The 17,927-nt window shown below is 41.8% G+C and overlaps 1 protein-coding gene across 3 annotated transcripts in view; it reads right to left on the bottom strand.

Annotated features, from left to right (window-relative positions):
- The window catches only part of USP9X (ubiquitin specific peptidase 9 X-linked), a 155,091-nt gene that overhangs the window by 77,537 nt on the left and 59,627 nt on the right, over window positions 1-17,927 (bottom strand). For all 3 annotated transcript variants that reach the window (XM_040423797.1, XM_040423799.1, XM_040423798.1), the window contains exons 10-15: window positions 11,107-11,259; window positions 6,447-6,551; window positions 4,426-4,632; window positions 2,746-2,882; window positions 1,240-1,373; window positions 686-773 (exon numbers count right to left, since the gene is read on the bottom strand). In XM_040423797.1, the coding sequence (XP_040279731.1) occupies window positions 686-773; window positions 1,240-1,373; window positions 2,746-2,882; window positions 4,426-4,632; window positions 6,447-6,551; window positions 11,107-11,259 (824 nt within the window). The remainder of the gene's footprint in view (window positions 1-685; window positions 774-1,239; window positions 1,374-2,745; window positions 2,883-4,425; window positions 4,633-6,446; window positions 6,552-11,106; window positions 11,260-17,927) is intronic.

Below are 17,927 nucleotides of genomic sequence, written 5' to 3'. Positions count from 1 at the left end.
CACAAACAAACATATGCTAAATATCAGCCAAGAAGATATAAAGCAACCATTTTCACAGCCGCAATTGTTTTACAGTCCTTCATAAGATATAAAAGGTTGGGACTTCTTTTAAGGGATGGTCTGACTTTAGCAAATAGCATTTATCATGTAGAGAAAGTTAATACAAGGCACTTACTAATGTATTGTGATTGTCCATATTGCTTCTTTGCTGGCTTCATTCATTTTTCCACCAAATTATACACTGCTTGTATCCAGTGGTTACGACCACCCTGCAATCCAGCAGCAATGGTCGCGGTTGCACACTTTAGGAAAAAGAGTCAGCTGATGCGCACTCCCGTGGTCCCAGCCACCAGAGAGACTGGAGCCTTTTCCTATAGTGTGCAAGTGTGACCAATACTGCTGGATTGCAGGGTGGTCATAACCCCTGGAAACAAGCAGTGTATTGTGTGATCGAAAAATTAATCAAACCAGCAAAGGAGGCAATATGGAGAATCTCAATATATTAGTAAGTGCCTTGTATTAACTTTCTCTACATGATAAATTCCATTTGCTGAAGAGAGACAACCCCTTTAACAATACAATTTTTATTTATAGAACCACAAATATTACTTGTACCACAAGTAGATCTACGTCACATTAATAGAAAATGTAACCATCCTTGGAAGACCATTCTGCATAAATTTACCTTAAAAAATTTAGCCTTTCCTGGACTTCTTGTACATGGCTATAGCGACTTCCGGGCCTCACAGTCTGTGGATCGTACTCCCCGTGTTCTTAAAGAGAAAAGAAGTGAAATCAGCTACTGTAATAAGTCATGGTTGCTAGACCAGAACCAAAGTGTTATAAAGTTAAATGACATTTTTACAGGATTAGGCAGCATGCACACGATCGTGGTGTGTTTTGTGGTGGGCAAATCGCGGATCTGCAAAACATGGATGGCGTCCGTGCGGGTTCCGCAATTTGTGGAACGGCACAGACAGCCTCTACATATAACTGCCTATTCTTGTCCGCAAAGCGCGGACAAGAATAGGACATTCTATATTTTTTTTTGCGGGGCCACGGAACGGATGCGGACAACACACGGAGTGCTGACCGCATCTTTTGCGGCCCCATTGAAGTGAATGGGTCCGCATCCGAGCCGCCAAAACGGCAGCTCGGATGCGGACCAAAACAACGGCCGTGTGCATGAGGCCTTACAGACTATTTTGAAATCTGACTAAAAATTTCACAATTTGGTACCTTTTGAGTATTGTCGCATACTGTCCATATAGGAAGAGAGATTTTCAGCAACTAAAGTGACGAGGGCATGGTTATGCTGGAGCTGGTTGATTAAATCATGACGGTAGAACACATGAGGGCTGCGCTGTGTCTGACTGAAATTGAAATGTACAACAAGAATTATAAAAACATATCACATTAACCCAACTGATAAATTATCCTCAGTTACTGGGGTTTTTTAAATTGGTAAAACACAAGTCAGAACACCTACTGACTGCAGTATCATGTTCTAGAGATCTAAATATTAATATTTTTGATAGAGTAGATTACCCCTCATAAAACCTATCCTGAAATCAGGGGTTTCCTCAAAACCCCCTACATCTGGTGGAGCCATTCAAATGGACAGGCTGAGGATAGCTTAACCTGCAGAAAGGGTCATGTATAAAAACCCCATAAAGATGAATATTCCTCAAAGAAATACTGGACCTAATCCATAATTCGTCAGTGTGCGGTTCATGTTGGATTTGGGTCATTTACAGGCATTACCTGTGTTAATGTCAGCTCACTCAGGGCTCTGTAAGATGTAGTAATAAAGGAACTCCACAAATACGGCCTCTAACCCCCTCCATTTTTGATATGCATGTGTGTGTGTGGAACATTACGACAGGGTGGATGAAGGTAGTATGAAGTCACTATGATGTCCACAAGAATATAAATCTTAGTGGAAAGATTTTAAGACAAAACCTTTATTAAATTGACCTCAGAAAATGCAGTCGTAAACGGCCAATAGCATACACACTAGAGTCTCCATGACATGAATGATAGAGGGGCTAGTGGTGGAATCTGCAGACCTTCTTAAAAGTGTGTCTTCCTTTAGAACATGGTCATTTCTTTGGCGGGACAATTCGTTTGAGGATTTGGCCGACTTTCAGGCTACTCTGGGCAACTGGACTTCTAAGTCTCGTAATGTATTAAGTTCTGTTTCTGTAATGCCTTTTAATTTTCAAACTGTTATTTGTTGCATTATATTTGTATGTCATTGTATTTTTACATTTTGATAACTGAATTTTTGTATGCACTGTCCTGTGGATATTAAAACATCACTTTAATAAAAGACTTTTTGTGATCTAAAGGATTCCACGACCTTAGAAGAAGCGTTACGTATATTTGTGTATTAACCCAGAGCATAATGGGCTTTAGTGGGTAACCTTAGTTTTAAGGTGTCTTGTCTGCCTAATATGACAAGTGGTGGCAGCTAATATTCCTTAGATGTGGATGTCAGATAGCTAAAGGGGTAAGATTTAGCATAACCCTGTGGCTCAAAGTAGCAGAGTGGGAGGTAGACATTAAAATCTGGGTGACACTTTAAGATCACATCCTGACTCATGATTATAATATGCAGCATTTGCCTACGTCTGAAAAATATTAACTTGTCATAAATCAAGATGCACATACTCACATGCAATTTGATTGACCAACAGCTCTTATAAAATCAGAAATTTTGTATTTTTTTATTTAGAACCTTACCTTAAGTTTTGCGGTGCTTCACCAAATAAACTGCAAATTTCTCTAATTTGTTTAAGTGCTGGAATGACCCACTTGTCATTTGTACGCAGTTCTTCTATAAAGCGATCTATCCACTGAATTTTTTGGGTGTCTCGATCCTGGAAGCACAAAAATAAAGTTTGCATTTTCAAAGCAAAGGTATTCAGATGAATGGAACGCGTATTCAGTTGACAAATTTCTGCAACATGGTTTGGCTTTAAAAAAAAAAAAATTCACCAAAATTTGCATCATGGCCTTTTCTTACAGACTAGAGAATAAAAATGTTTGCTGTAGTGCTTCTTTAACTGCTCTAAGACAGCCTAGAACTTAAAGGGGTTTCTGCACTTTGTTTTAACTGATGATCTATCCTCTGGATAGATCATCAACATCTGATCGGCGGGGGTCCGATATCCAGGACCCCTGCTGATCAGCTGTTTGAGAAGGCAGCGGCGCTCCAGCAGTGCCGCAGCCTTCTCACTGTTTACCGCTGGCCCAGTGACGTCACGGCTAGTATCAACTAGCGTGGGCGGGGCTCAGCTCTCTTCACTTGAATGGAGCTTAGCCCCGCCCCCAGGCCAGTTGATACTAGTCGTGACGTCACTCGGCCTGTGGTAAACAGAGAGAAGGCCGCGGCGCTGCTGGAGCGCCGCTGCCTTCTCAAACAGCTGATCGGCGGGGGTCCCGGGTGTCGGACCCCCGCCGATCAGATGCTGATGATCTATCCAGAGAATAGATCATCAGTTAAAACAAAGTGCAGAACCCCTTTAAAGAGGACCTTTCATGGGTCCGAACATTTTAAGATAACTACCTGGACATGTAAAGCGGCACCGCTGCTCTGTTCGGCCGCTGTGACTCCTCCCTGGTTTACCGATAGTAGCAATTACCATACAGCGCAGGAGAAGGTAACGGGGCCACAGCGGGCGACCAAAGCGGCAGCGCCCAGGGATAATACTAAGTGCAGTGAGATCCATGGGCGCCGCTCTACATGTCCAGATAGTTATCTTACAATGTTCAGACCCATAAAAGTCCTCTTTAAAGTTTCAGGTTTGCATGCAACTCTGTAAGGAAATTCCAGAACGTCCTTACAGAGTGTGCAGCTGCAGGAGCCGGCTGTCAGGGATAGCCGACTCCCCACAGAGAAAGCAGAGACTGTTTATTAATGTCCCTGCCGTCCTGACTACTGTATGCAAGGCGCTCAATGAGCATCTTATATGCAGTCCTGGAAGCATCCCTAATGCTTCCTGCTCAAATCATGTGTGCGCCTGCGGCCTGCAGGAGCTGCTGGGTCTTAATCTCTGCAATGAGACTCCAGAGTCAGTATTCCCCCTGTATCTGGTGTTAATATGTCGAACCAATAAAATAAAGACAAAACAAAATATAAAGGAGGTAGAGAAGGAAGGGGGGGATAGGGGTGGGGGGGGGGGGGGGGAGAGTCACTTCTTAGCCACACCTCCAGTAAGTGTAAACTATACATACTCCTACGGCGATACAACCATAATACAACCATAACACAAAAAGGAAACAATTTGTATTTTAGTGGCACTTTGTGCCATGAAAAAAATAAATAAATAAATAAAATACATATACTTCCTCCAACACTTTTTTTGCAAAAAAAAATAAAAAAAAATCACCAAAATTACAAAGTGAGCCCGATTTACCAACCTGCGAGCAGCTGTAATCCAAAATTTTAATGTGAGCACTCAGGGCTTGGTCCATTATATCAACGGGTACATCATCACTGTGCGCTAAATTCCACAGAAGATTTAACACTTTGTGAGCCATTACTCCATCCTTGTCATCTTCTGCTAGTCGTCGAATCAACTCTAATAGTTTTTCCCGCTGTTTTTTACTTGCATTCGTCCAGCTAGCCTAAAAACAAAAAGGCAAGTCTTTAAAGAAGCACTCCCATAAAAGAGTTAGTGATTCTTTAGTCTATTAGCAAGTTACATGATGTAAGTCGTAGGGCCGGTAGTCCGCTTACTGTCAGCTTTATTCAGGAGCTGGGAGCTCCAGGCTGGTCTTCTGCTGTGCCTACCAACATGACCAGAAGACTCAGACTGAGCGTCGCATTGGAATGGAGAGAGAATGTCACTTTCGGTCCACATACAAGGAGCTGCCAGATTCACCAAGTGAGCGCCGGTTTCATGTCACAGAAGATTATCCGAACTGAGCTTCAGTCTCATGAATAAAAGCAGCCAATAAGCAGACTACCCGCCCTACAGCCTTCACCATGTAACTCCCTAAAGGGAATCTGTCACCGGTTTTATACTGCTAGGTCCCAACAGCTCCAGCGCATGGCAACAAGTCGTGATTTTCATGAGCTTCTGGCTTTCTCCGCCCTCTGCCACCAAGTGATAGTTTTTTTTTTTCCCCAACAGAATTAACAGCCAGAGGGCAGAAAAAGCCAGGAGAATATTCAGGATTCATCAGCAGTTCAATACAAGATTTTAGTAAAAAGGAGTCAAAAAGTGACCCAAATTCCATTTAATGTAAAAAATTAAAAAATAAAAGTTTGTGGGAGTTCTTCGTTAAATGAAAAGTATTGTATACAATCGTGTCAGCACTGTCAGTCACTATTTCTAAATTTCTTGTTTTTACATCAGCATGGGTTACATAGAGGGCGGGACATTGCACTGCTTAAATCATTGTGTAGAGTAAGAAACAAAAGAAAAATCTGGCAAATATAGAAAAATTGTCAAAAATATTTAAAGTAGGGATCGACCGATATTGATTTTTTAGTGCCGATACCGATAATCTGCGAACTTTCAGGCCGATAGTTTATACCGATATAAACGTGTAGTTTTTTTTGTAAATCCTTTTTTCATTTATAATTAATATTTCTGCAATTTTTTTTTTTTTTTTTTACTAACTATTAGCCCCCTTAAGGGCTAGAAACCTTGTCCTATTCACCCTGATAGATCTCCATAAGTGTGAATAAGACCTCACACTGTCCCTGCTGCTCTGTGCTTTGTGTACATAGCAGCATGGAGCTGACTATGGCAGCCAGGGCTTCAATAGTGTCCTGGCTGCCATGGTAACCGATCGAGCCCCAGACTTGCACTGCTGGGGCTCCGATCGGAACTGCCACTGAGAAGGGACCCTGTGGCCACTGCCACCAATGATTAATACTAGGGGGGGGGCACACTGCACCACCAATGAAGATACCTCTCTCATTAATTCATACACAGGAGGCGGGAGCTGGCTGCAGAATCACATAGCCAGCTCCCGACCTCTATTAACGGTAGCTGTGATCACCTGAGGTGTGGCACCTGAGGGGTTAACTACCGCAGATCACAGCTACTTGTCATAGAGGTAGGGAGCCGGCTATATGATTCTGCAGCCAGCTCCCGCCTCCTGTATATGAATTAATGAATGAGTTATCTTCATTGGTGGCGCAGTGGCCACAGCCCTTCCCCTCCTCTTATCCTCTCTCCTCTCATTGGCAGCAGCAGCACGGGGGGAGGGAGACACTGCTTCCATCTCCCCTGTGCTGCTGAGGGAACACGGAGAGCGCTGACAGCAGCACGATCCGTGTTCCAGATTAGTTATCGGAAAATCGGCAAAATAGATGCAGATACCGTTAACGTTCAAAATCCTGAATATCGGTAAAACCGATAATCGGTCGATCCCTAATTTAAAGCTCAATGTGCACAGATAGTAGCAATGCAATATTGTACATTTACCTTGAAACAATCAAAGAGGTGGTCAAGTTGTTCTGGGGAAAAATCCCATGCCAGCTTAGCAAGCAAGTCATGGACATTTTTCACAATGGCTTCATGTTTTCCTGCCTAGAACAGGAGTAAATAATGAACATTAATTTTTACATATGTTATTTCTGTATGTCAAAATAAAGAACATGCAAATTTCCAGATGTTTTGGGTCACATAAAACCATGATTTCGTACATTATCTTAACACACACAATAGATCCTTAAATCCTGGGTGGAGTACAGGCCTCTGAAATTGTGTTGCGGTTGCGGCAGATTACCACACGGCTATTATGGCTGCAGCTAGCTCCTGTCCAACTAATGAGGACCAGACGGTTTTGTAGATCTGCAATGTTAATGACCGCTTAGTATTGCGGGTGTTGCGCAGCCATGAACGAGACCGACCAACTAAACTGTGCAACCACAACACAACTGCGCTATATGCCCATACCCTAAAACTCAATCCTGATACTGTCCCATTTAAATGTGAAAATGATCAACCGACAAAAGGAGTCCATGATCACATTGCACATAAAATTGCTTGCCGGCATCAGATCCGTCTGCTGCCAACAAAGTGCATCTGTACTGAGAAGATTTTTCCTGCATGTAAATACAGCTATCATATCTGCTCAATCGGGCAAGGTTCAGCAGCTGTAAAGGGGCCCTAAAGAGGTTTTTCGGTTATATTAAGTTATCCCCTATCCTGTGGGTAGATGAAAACTATTAGATTGATGATAGCCGAGCGGCTGCATGCAGCTGTCTCCGGTACTCCCACAGAAATGAATGGGGCGGCTGCGCTCATGCCTGACTGGCCACTCTGCTCATTTTGAGGGGGCTCCACATGGTATGTGGTCCCCATTATTGTGATCAGTGGGAGTCCCAGCGGTAGGACCCCACCAATCTGACAGTTATCTCCTATCCTGTGGATAGGGGGATACCTTAATATAACCAGAATACCAGTTTAAGGAGCAGTAGTGAGATGAAGACTGATCATGCGTTTCTCATGCAGTACAAAATCTTTATTCTTCAGAAGTCTGACTCACTTCTATTTTATGGGTGATTTGGCAAAATGGTAGAAGACTTAAAAGGTATCAACAGATATCAATACGGCTACTGTGAAAGACATATGTAGGCATTTGCAGACCTAGTCTATTATAAGAAAGGGTTAATAAAGCATGCAGATCCTGGTAGTACAAGTAGGAGGTGGAAGATGAAAGTGGCGTTAACCATTTATAGAAAAGAAGCAGAAAAAACTGCAGCAAGTTAGTCTAATAATCTGAAATTATCTGTAGTGGAGTAAGAAGCAAATAAGTGACTAACAAATAGTTTCTGACAACTATACATATTACTTCTCATTTGCATTCATAAGGTCTAAATTGTGCATCAGAGAAATAATAAAAAGAAAACTGGATAAATATTGGTATCAAGAGAAAATAATGTGTAGGAGTAAATGTAAGACTGTATTAGGTAATAAGAGAATACAAGCTTTGAACAGGACCCATCAGCATTTCTGACAGATCGGTCTCAACACATACTGGTTTTATATTTTTGTCATTTCATGGGGAATACATCTTTCTCGCCCATATTCATTGGGGGGGACACAGTAACCGTGGGTATAGCTATGTTATAAGGGAAAATAATAATGATCGGGTCCCCATCCCGATAGACTCCTAGCAACCGTGCGTGAAAATCGCAGCGTATCCGCGCTTGCTTGCGGATGCTTGCGATTTTCACGCAACCCCATTCATTTCTATGGGGCCTGCGTTGCGTGAAAAACGCACAAAGAGGAGCATGCTGCGATTTTCACGCAACGCACAAGTGATGCGTGAAAATCACTGCTCATGTGCACAGCCCCATAGAAATGAATGGGTCCGGATTCAGTGCGGGTGCAATGCGTTCAACTCACGCATTGCACCCGCACGGAAATCTCGCCTGTGTGAAAGGGGCCTAAAGGAAAGGTGTTACGCCATTTGGATGTTGTCAGGGCTCTGAAGATTATAGCAGCCTCCAGTTCCTTCCGGCGTACGGTCCCCCCCTTTTTTTGTCATTCTGGGAGGTGCTCGCAAGGGATTGGTGGCCTCCATGGTGGCAGTCGCACGTTTGATTTGGGCTGCAATTGCGGAGGGACACCGTTTTCAGGGCAGGTCCCATCCTGAGGTGTCACAGCTCACTCAACCAAACCGGTGGGCGCATCTTGAGCTCGGAGAAATCGCGCTTCGGCTGCACAGTTGTGCGAGGCGGCTACTTGGTCCTTCTGATGCACATTCACAAATTCTACCAGATGAATACTTCTGCATCGGTGGACGCTGTCTTGTGCTGCGTGGTCTTGCAGGCGGCAGTTCTTAGATGCCTGCAGGGACGCTTGCTTCCATGGGTCTGGACCCTCACCGATCTGACATTTATGACCTATCCTGAGGATAGGCCATCATTATCTAAGTACCAGAAAACCAACTAAAGAATAAACTGACAACTGTTAACATTTGGGGGACTAATCTGTGCCAGACTATGTAGGGACACCCATCTTTGCAAGGAGGTATGGTGACAATCAGTTTTCAATGTACTCATAACTACTCTGGAGGAATAACAGAGCTATGGCACAATGCTCTTTAATTATCAGGGCTTGTTCACACGGCAGAATTTTAGCGCAGACATCACACCAATATTTCGTCTGAGACCGTGTCATGCTTTCAATGGGAGGTAGCCCTTACGTTCATGGGCCAGCGGTTTAACCCGTTTGCTACCAGGAACAATAGGCAAACATGGCGCTTGCTCGCAAGTGCAGCGGGCGTCATGGCCAGCTGCTGTTTCAAACAGCAGAGACCCGCGGCTAATTACAGTGACCAGCAATAATGCAGATTGCAGTAATTAAAGGCTTTAGATGCACTGATCAAGTGAGATCACGGCATCTTAATGCGCAAAAACCCATAAGCGCTTCCTACCGACACCCCCTGTGGCCAATGGGGCATCGGTAGTTGCGCTGAACACCATTGGCCTTGCTGACGACGCCATTAGTGTTCATGCTGCAATTCTTATTTCGGCCGCCAGATTGCAGGCCAGGATAAGAAATGAGCAATTTTCAGTCCAAAAACATATTTAAAAAATCCCTGATAGTACAAAATATTTATAGGCTCATATAGGAGCTTCAAAAATCACAAAAAAAAAGCTAAAAAAAAAAAAAAAAGTTTAAAATCACCCCCCTTTCCTTATAAATTTAAAAATAAGTACCTAAATGACAAATATAAACATCATGGGTATCGCCACGACCGAAAACGCCCCCAAAAAAGCTATATTTTCATTGCTTCTCTTACCCCAATTTTTTTTTATAAAACGGAATCAAAAAGTCGCGCACACTCCAAAATGGTAGCAATAAAAACTAAGGATTGTCCCACAGAAAATGAGCCTATTAAGTTTAAAAAAAAGTTATGGGAGTCAGAATATGGTGATGTAATAAACAAAATAACACTTTTTTTTTAAATCAAAGTTTCAATTTATTTTCACACTAGACGTAAAAAAACCTATACATATGGGGTATTGTAATCGTACTGACCCAGAGAATAAAGGGCATGGGTCAGTTTTGCCGCAAATGAAACGCTGTGGGAACAAAACCCGTAAAACTGTGGAGGAATTTAGTGTTTTCCAATTGCACCCCATTTGGAATTTTTTTACTGCTTCTCACTACATTGGGGGGGGGGGGGGGGGGGGGAGATAATTGGGCCATTACATGAGAAATACAAGTAAATGACATCAGGAACAGCAACTGGACATATTTTAAGGGGTTTGCCTGGACTTTGATACTGATTGACTATCCTAAGAATAGGCCAATAATATGAGATAAGTGGGGGTCCAGCTCACAGCACCCACTATGATCAGATGGTTGAAGGTGCCCTTGACACTCCAGCAAGCACAGAGACCACTACATTGCTTGTATTTCAATACAATTCACTTGAAAGGAGCACAGCTCCAAAGAATTGTAATACCTGACACAGGCACTAGTAAAATTACAAAGCTGTGCCTGGTAAACAATGAAACAGACTGTACCCACTAGATGGCCCCTTAAAAAAGGGTTTTCAGAGATATTTGTACCGATGACCTATCCTCTGGATAGGTCATCAATATCTGATCGGTGTGGGTCTGACACCCGGGAACCCCGTCGATCCACTGTTTGAGATGGCACTGGCCTTCTTGCAGCTATCTCTAATCCATGTTACAATCACATTCATTGGTTACGTGGCCTAGGTGCAGCTCAACCCCATCGAAGTGAACGGGGCTGAGCTGCGATACCAAGCAGTCACTATCAAATGGACAGCGCTGTGCTTGGTGAGCTGAGAGAAGGCCGAGCCGGCACTGCAAGCACCACTGCCTTCTCAACCAGCTGATCAGTGGGGGTCCTGGGGGTCTGTTCCCCAACAATCAGATCTTGGTGACCTATCCAGAGGACAGGTCATCATTAAAAATGTCTTTGTAAACGCCTTTAAAATCAGTCTAAGAATAGGCTGTGTCCCAGAAAACCCTTTTAACACGAAGTCGTAATGCACATAGGCACACTGAATTCAGGTCCAGTTTCATACTATTGTATGTTGCACAGTATCCCTCTTAAAAGAACTGGAATGAAAAAAATAAAAAGGCAATCATTTTACCTGTGCTGCCCAAATATTGTCTAGGTCTTGCAATGTTAGAGCTTTTTCTTTGATGACAAATCTAAGAATTTTCTCCAGTTTCTCCACATACTGTGGCTGATGAAGACTATCTCGTAAAACTATAGATAGGATATTGTTCTGTTGAATCCATTCCTAGAATACAAATATAACAACAAAATAGAAAGGTTTTTAAAATCGTAATAAAAGTAGAATAAAAGCTAACATTTATGATACTTCTCAAAAATATTACATTTCTAAAGAATTGAACTAAAGTGAAGTGACTCATCAAACCGGAGGCCCAGAGGCTTTTTAGTATCAGAATGTAATCACAAATTCACACACACATCTACGGTATATAATACAACAGGGTTTAGCTAGGTACCGTAGTAAATAGATCTGTCAGAAAATGTTTGGTATGTGGTTATGAAAGTATTTAGGTTATATAGGATGCTGAAAGCCAAGGTGTAACACTTCCTCAGCAGAATGCGTGTTTTTGGTTTTTTTTTATTATAAAAAGGAACATACGTTATATATTGTATACATAAAAAATGGCAGCATTTTTGCGATTGGGTTGAACTAGACTGGGACTTGAATTTGTCCTGGACGCGGTTATCTTCTCCCTGGCTGCGATCGCATCCAATCAGAGCGCCCCGCCCATAGCCAGGGAGATTCGCGAGAACTTGAGTTTTTACACATCCCGAGCCGTGCGCCATCTTGGAGTCCCTTAGAGGGTGTTGGGAGGTAAATTTCGAAAACTAACATCATGCTCGTTTGCCTAGTGGGAGTATTAGTAAAGGTTGAACAAGTTGCTAGTTTTCTAGGGTTGTTTTTCCACCCACAGGATGCCGCCACCGCTGCAAGGCTCTCCGCCGGGGATTACAAGATGGCGCATGGCTGGGGATGTGTAAAAGCGCAAGTTCTCGTGAATCTCATGAGAACTTGAGCTCCTTCTACCTGGCCAAGAGCGGGGCGCACTGATTGGATGCACTCGCAGCCAGGGAGAAGATAACCGCGCCCAGGACAAATTCAAGTCCCCGCCTAGATAAAACAAATCTCCTCATTGGCATATTAGGGGCCAAAACAAACGGGGACCACAGCGGACGAAAGAGGAGGTCCTTTAAAAAAAAAAAAAAAGAAAAAAAAAAGTGGAAAGACATTGGGGGCTGCACTGTAAGGTAATATAACCATTTCAATACATGTATCCTGGAGAAACTTTCCCTTTTAAAGAGGACCTGTCACCTATAATTTTTTTCTCTGCCAAGTAAACCAGATAGCGAAACAGATTAAAAAATTTCTTTACAGCAGTTACATGGGCCACAGACAACAGTTTGAAGCTCATTGACTTCTATAGAAGAGTTTCACAGGCATGCTCTGTGACCTGTGCCGAGGTCATTGTACAGTGAGGGAGCAGAGAAGCTGAGATCATCACCTATCGTGAACGCTGGGTCCTGCCTCATCTATAGAGGTGTTGATGACTGCTGAAAAGTCATCTCTACAAAACACAGTCAACATATCAGTTAAAGTTGCCCAAGCAAAAACTGCAGGACTTCAGGATTTTTTTTGTAATATAGATAGCAAAATGGAAAGCCTAAAGAAAAAAATATATAAAACAAAAAAAATAAATAAATACTTAAAATGAAAACTTGATTTAACCACCTCAGCCCCCCTAGCTTAAACACCCTTAATGACCAGACCACTTTTTACAATTCTGCACTACACTACTTTCACTGTTTATTGCTCGGTCATGCAACTTAACACCCAAATGAATTTTACCTCCTTTTCTTCTCACTAATAGAGCTTTCATTTGGTGGTATTTCATTGCTGCTGACATTTTTACTTTTTTTTGTTATTAATCGAAATTTACCGAAATTTTTGCAAAAAAATGACATTTTTCACTTTCAGTTGTAAATATTTTTTTTTTTTAAACTACAGTTCTATATAAATTTTTCTCAAAATTTATTGTTCTACAGTCGTGGCCGTATGGACCACTGTATGGAAAAAGTTAACAGTAAGAGGGAGCTCCCTCCCTCATCGGGGGGCTGCTGTGCCTTTGCAGCCCCCCGATGGAGAGGGAGAGAGCTCCCAGACAGATCCCCTCCTTACCCTTCCCCGTCTGCGACGTTCTGAGCAGTACTGAGCAGACGGGGAAGGTTCCCATGGCAACAGGATGCCTCTCAGGCATCCTGCTGTCCATGGTGCTGAACAGATCTGTGCTAAAGGCATAGATCTGTTCAGACAAAGTGTAAGTAAAGTACAGTACAATATATAATGTACTGTACTGTATTACACAGACATCAGACCCACTGGATCTTCAAGAACCAAGTGGGTCTGGGTCAAAAAAAAAAAAAAGTGAAAAAAAGTAAAAATCAAAAAACACATTTATCACTGATTTAAAAATGAAAAAAATAAAATTCCCTACACGTTTGGTATCGCCGCGTCCGTAACGACCTGATCTATAAACCGGTCATGTTACTTTCCCCGCACGGTGAACGCCATAAAAATAAAAAAATAAAAACTATTAGGAAATTGAAATTTTGCCCACCTTACTTCCCAAAAAAGGTAATAAAAGTGATCAAAAAAGTCGCATGTACGCCAAAATAGTACCAATCAAACCGTCATCTCATCCCGCAAAAATCATACCCTACCCAAGATAATCGCCCAAAAACTGAAAAAACTATGGCTCTTAGACTATGGAAACACTAAAACATGAAATCATTGTGTAAAACATAAATAAATAAAAAAATAAAGTATACATATTAGGTATTGCCGCGTCCGTATCGACCGGCTCTATAAAAATATCACATGACCTAACCCCTCAGGTGACCACCGTAAAAAAATAAAAACGTTTTTTGTCATCTTACATCACAAAAAGTGTAATAGCAAGTGATCAAAAAGTCATATGCACCCCAAAATAGTGCCACTCAAACAGTCATCTCATCCCGCAAAAAATTAGACCCTACTTAAGATAATCGCCCAAAAACTGAAAAAACTATGGCTCTTAGACTATGGAGACACTAAAACATGATTTTTTTTTTTTTAAAAATGAAATCATTGTGTAAAACTTACATAAATAAAAAAAATTGTATACATATTAGGTATCGCCGCATCCGTGACAACCTGCTCTATAAAATTACCACATGATCTAACCTGTCAGATGAATGTTGTAAATAACAAAAAAAAAAACGTGCCAAAAAATCTATTTCTTGTTACCTTGCCGCACAAAAAAGTGTAATATAGAGCAACCAAAAATCATATGTACCGTAAACTAGTACCAACAAAACTGCCACCCTATCCCGTAGTTTCTAAAATGGGGTCACTTTTTTGGAGTTTCTACTCTAGGGGTGCATCAGGGGGGCTTCAAATGGGACATGGTGTCAAAAAACCAGTCCAGCAAAAGCTGCCTTCCAAAAACCGTATGGCATTCCTTTCCTTCTGCACCCTGCCGTGTGCCCGTACAGCGGTTTACGACCACATATGGGGTGTTTCTGTAAACTACAGAATCAGGGCCATAAATAATGAGTTTTGTTTGGCTGTTAACCCTTGCTTTGTAACTGGAAAAAAAATATTAAAATGGAAAATCTGCCAAAAGTGTGAAATTTTGAAATTGTATCTCTATTTTCCATTAAATCTTGTGCAACACCTAAAGGGTTAACAAACTTTGTAAAATCAGTTTTGAATACCTTGAGGGGTGTAGTTTATTAGATGGGGTCACTTTTATGGAGTTTCTACTCTAGGGGTGTATCAGGGGGGCTTCAAATGGGACATGGTGTCAAAAAACCAGTCCAGCAAAATCTGGCTTCCAAAAACCATACGGCGCGCCTTTCCCTCTATGCCCTACTGTGTGCCCGTACAGTAGTTTACAGCCACATATGGGGTGTTTCTGTAAACGGCAGAGTCAGGGCAATAAAGATACAGTCTTGTTTGGCTGTTAACCCTTGCTTTGTTAGTGGAAAAAATGGGTTAAAATGGAAAATTAGGCAAAAAAAAGAAATTCTCAAATTTCATCCCCATTTGCCAATAACTCTTGTGCAACACCTAAAGGGTTAACGAAGTTTGTAAAATCAGTTTTGAATACCTTGAGGGGTGTAGTTTATAGAATGGGGTCATTTTTGGGCGGTTTCTATTATGTAAGCCTCGCAAAGTGACTTCAGACCTGTAGTGGTCCCTATAAATTGGGTTTTTGTAAATTTCTGAAAAATTTCAAGATTTGCTTCTAAACTTCTAAGCCTTGTAACATCCCCAAAAAATAAAATATCATTCCCAAAATGCTACAAACATGAAGTAGACATATGGGGAATGTAAAGTCATCACAATTTTTGGGGGTATTACTATGTATTACAGAAGTAGAGAAACTGAAACTTTGAAATTTGCTAATTTTTCTAAATATTTGGTAAATATGGTATTTTTTTATGCAAAAAAAAAAAAACTTTGACCCAATTTTAGCAGTGTCATGAAGTACAATATTTGACGAAAAAACAATCTCAGAATGGCCTGGATAAGTCAATGCGTTTTAAAGTTATGAGCACTTAAAGTGACACTGGTCAGATTTGCACAAAATGGCCAAGTCCTTAAGGTGAAATAGGGCTGAGTCCTTAAGGGGTTAATGAGGGGCATGGCGAGTTCATAGAAAATTTATTTTTTTGCCACAAGTTAGCGGAAATAGTTTTTTTTTTTTTTCTCACAAAGTCTCCCTTTCCGCTAACTTGGGACAAAAATTTCAATCTTTCATGGACTCAATATGCCCCTCACGGAATACCTTGGGGTGTCTTCTTTCCAAAATGGGGTCATTTGTGGGGTGTTTGTACTGCCCTGGCATTTTAGGGGTCCTAAAGCGTAAGAAGTCTGGAATATAAAGGTCTAAAAAATGTTACGCATTTGGATTCCGTGAGAGGTATGGTGAGTTCATGCGAGATTTTATTTTTTGTCACAAGTTAGTGGAATATGAGACTTTATAAGAAAAAAACAAAAAAAATCTATTTCCACTAACTTGTAACAAAAAAAAAAAGAAGCTTCTATGAACTCGCCATGCCCCTCAAAAGTGATCTTTTTATAGCGCCGCATCGATTTTACTGTGTTTTTGCAGTGATCAGAAAAAAATCATTTCTGTCACTGCGGTGGGGCGGACTGAACGCAAGTGTGAGCACAAGATCAGGCCTGATCGGGCGAACACTGCGTTTTTTGTAGAGCCTATAGAACATGTCCTATTCTTGTCCGCAATTGCGGACAAGAAAAGGCATTTTCTATATAGTTCTGGCAATGTGCGGATCCGCAAAATGCGGAACGCACATTGCCGGTGTCAGTGTTTTGCGGATCCGCGGTGTCCGTAAAACACATACGGACGTCTGAATGGAGCCTTACAGGGGGGTGATCAATGAAAGAGGGGTGATCAGGGAGTCTAATATGGGGTGATCACCCCCCTGTCAGGCTCCATTCAGACGTCCGTATGTGTTTTGTGGATCCGTGGATCGGCAAAACACATACGGACGTCTGAATGGAGCCCTACAGAGGGGTGATCAGGGAGTCTATATGGGGTGATCAGGGGTTAATAAGTGATGGGGGAGGGTGTAGTGTAGTGGTGTTTGGTGCTACTTTACAGAGCTGCCTGTGTCCTCTGGTGGTCAATCCAAGCAAAAGGGTCCACCAGAGGACCAGGTAGCAGGTATATTAGACGCTGTTATCAAAACAGCATCTAATATACCTTTAAGGGGTTAAAAAAAAAAAATCGGATCTACAGCCTGCCAGCGAATGATCGCCGCTGGCAGGCTGCAGATCCACTCGATTACCTGCAGTGCCTGTGTGCGCGCGTTCACATGAAATCTTGCGTGATGACGCGCCGGCGCGTCCACTCGGAATAACAGGGCCGCTGCACAGAAGCAATCCTGCGTACGGCGGTCCTGTAGTGGTTAAACAGTCTCACTTAGCCAGCATTGTGGATAGCGGTCACATGTAGTAGTCAGGCATTTCATTGCTGCTGTTTGTGAAAAGGGGTTGTCTGAATTTTATTATCTTGTACAACCCTTTAAAAAGGAGAATCAGCCTTGAGCCTGTACTGTATGCTGAATACAGCTGTCGAAAATGGACAGGCAGGCTTCTCAGCCTGCCTCTGTTCTCTCTGCTCCAGCTGCTGCCTCCAGATTGGTAAAAGAGCAAGTTTCTTAATAAAAAGTCAGACACATGGTGATACACATGTATGGAGGCAGTGGCTGGAAGAGGCAAGCTGAGAAGCCAGCCTGCGCATCTACAGTTTGAGTACATTCGCATGCCGTATTTACATCCCGCGTCACTTCCACATTTTTTTGTCGCATGAAGACCCATTCATTTCTACAGGAATACAAAAAATGCAGACATTATGCAAATTAGAGAACATGTCCTATTCTTGTCCGTTTTGCAGACAATAAGCAGTTCTTTAATAGAGCCCACGGAAAGTGTGGGATGCACCCTGCCAGTATCTTTAGATCCGTGGACTGCAAAACGGATACGGCCTTATAAGTATTAAGTGTACAATACATGCTGAAGATTGATTCTCCTTAGGAATATACAGTTAGTGTTGCTAAGTAGACCCTTTACAAAATCAATAAAGTACATAAATTTTTATATATATATATATATATATATATATATATATATATATATATATATATATATATATATATATCTCTATCTCTTTAAGAGTTTAGATGACAAAAAAAAGTCTCCAATACTTTAACATATAACCCATATGGTAAATTTCACAAAAATCTGTTGTATAATGGTATAATCTAACATTCAGTAATTTTTTTATTCCCCAAAATGAATGGTCTTGCTTTTTCCAAGAGGCTACT

Source organism: Bufo bufo, chromosome 3 (genome assembly GCF_905171765.1).
Source record: "Bufo bufo chromosome 3, aBufBuf1.1, whole genome shotgun sequence".
Lineage (NCBI taxonomy): Eukaryota > Metazoa > Chordata > Amphibia > Anura > Bufonidae > Bufo > Bufo bufo.
The sequence above is the reverse complement of the archived record's forward strand: the minus strand, read 5'-3'. Positions and strand labels throughout refer to the sequence as shown.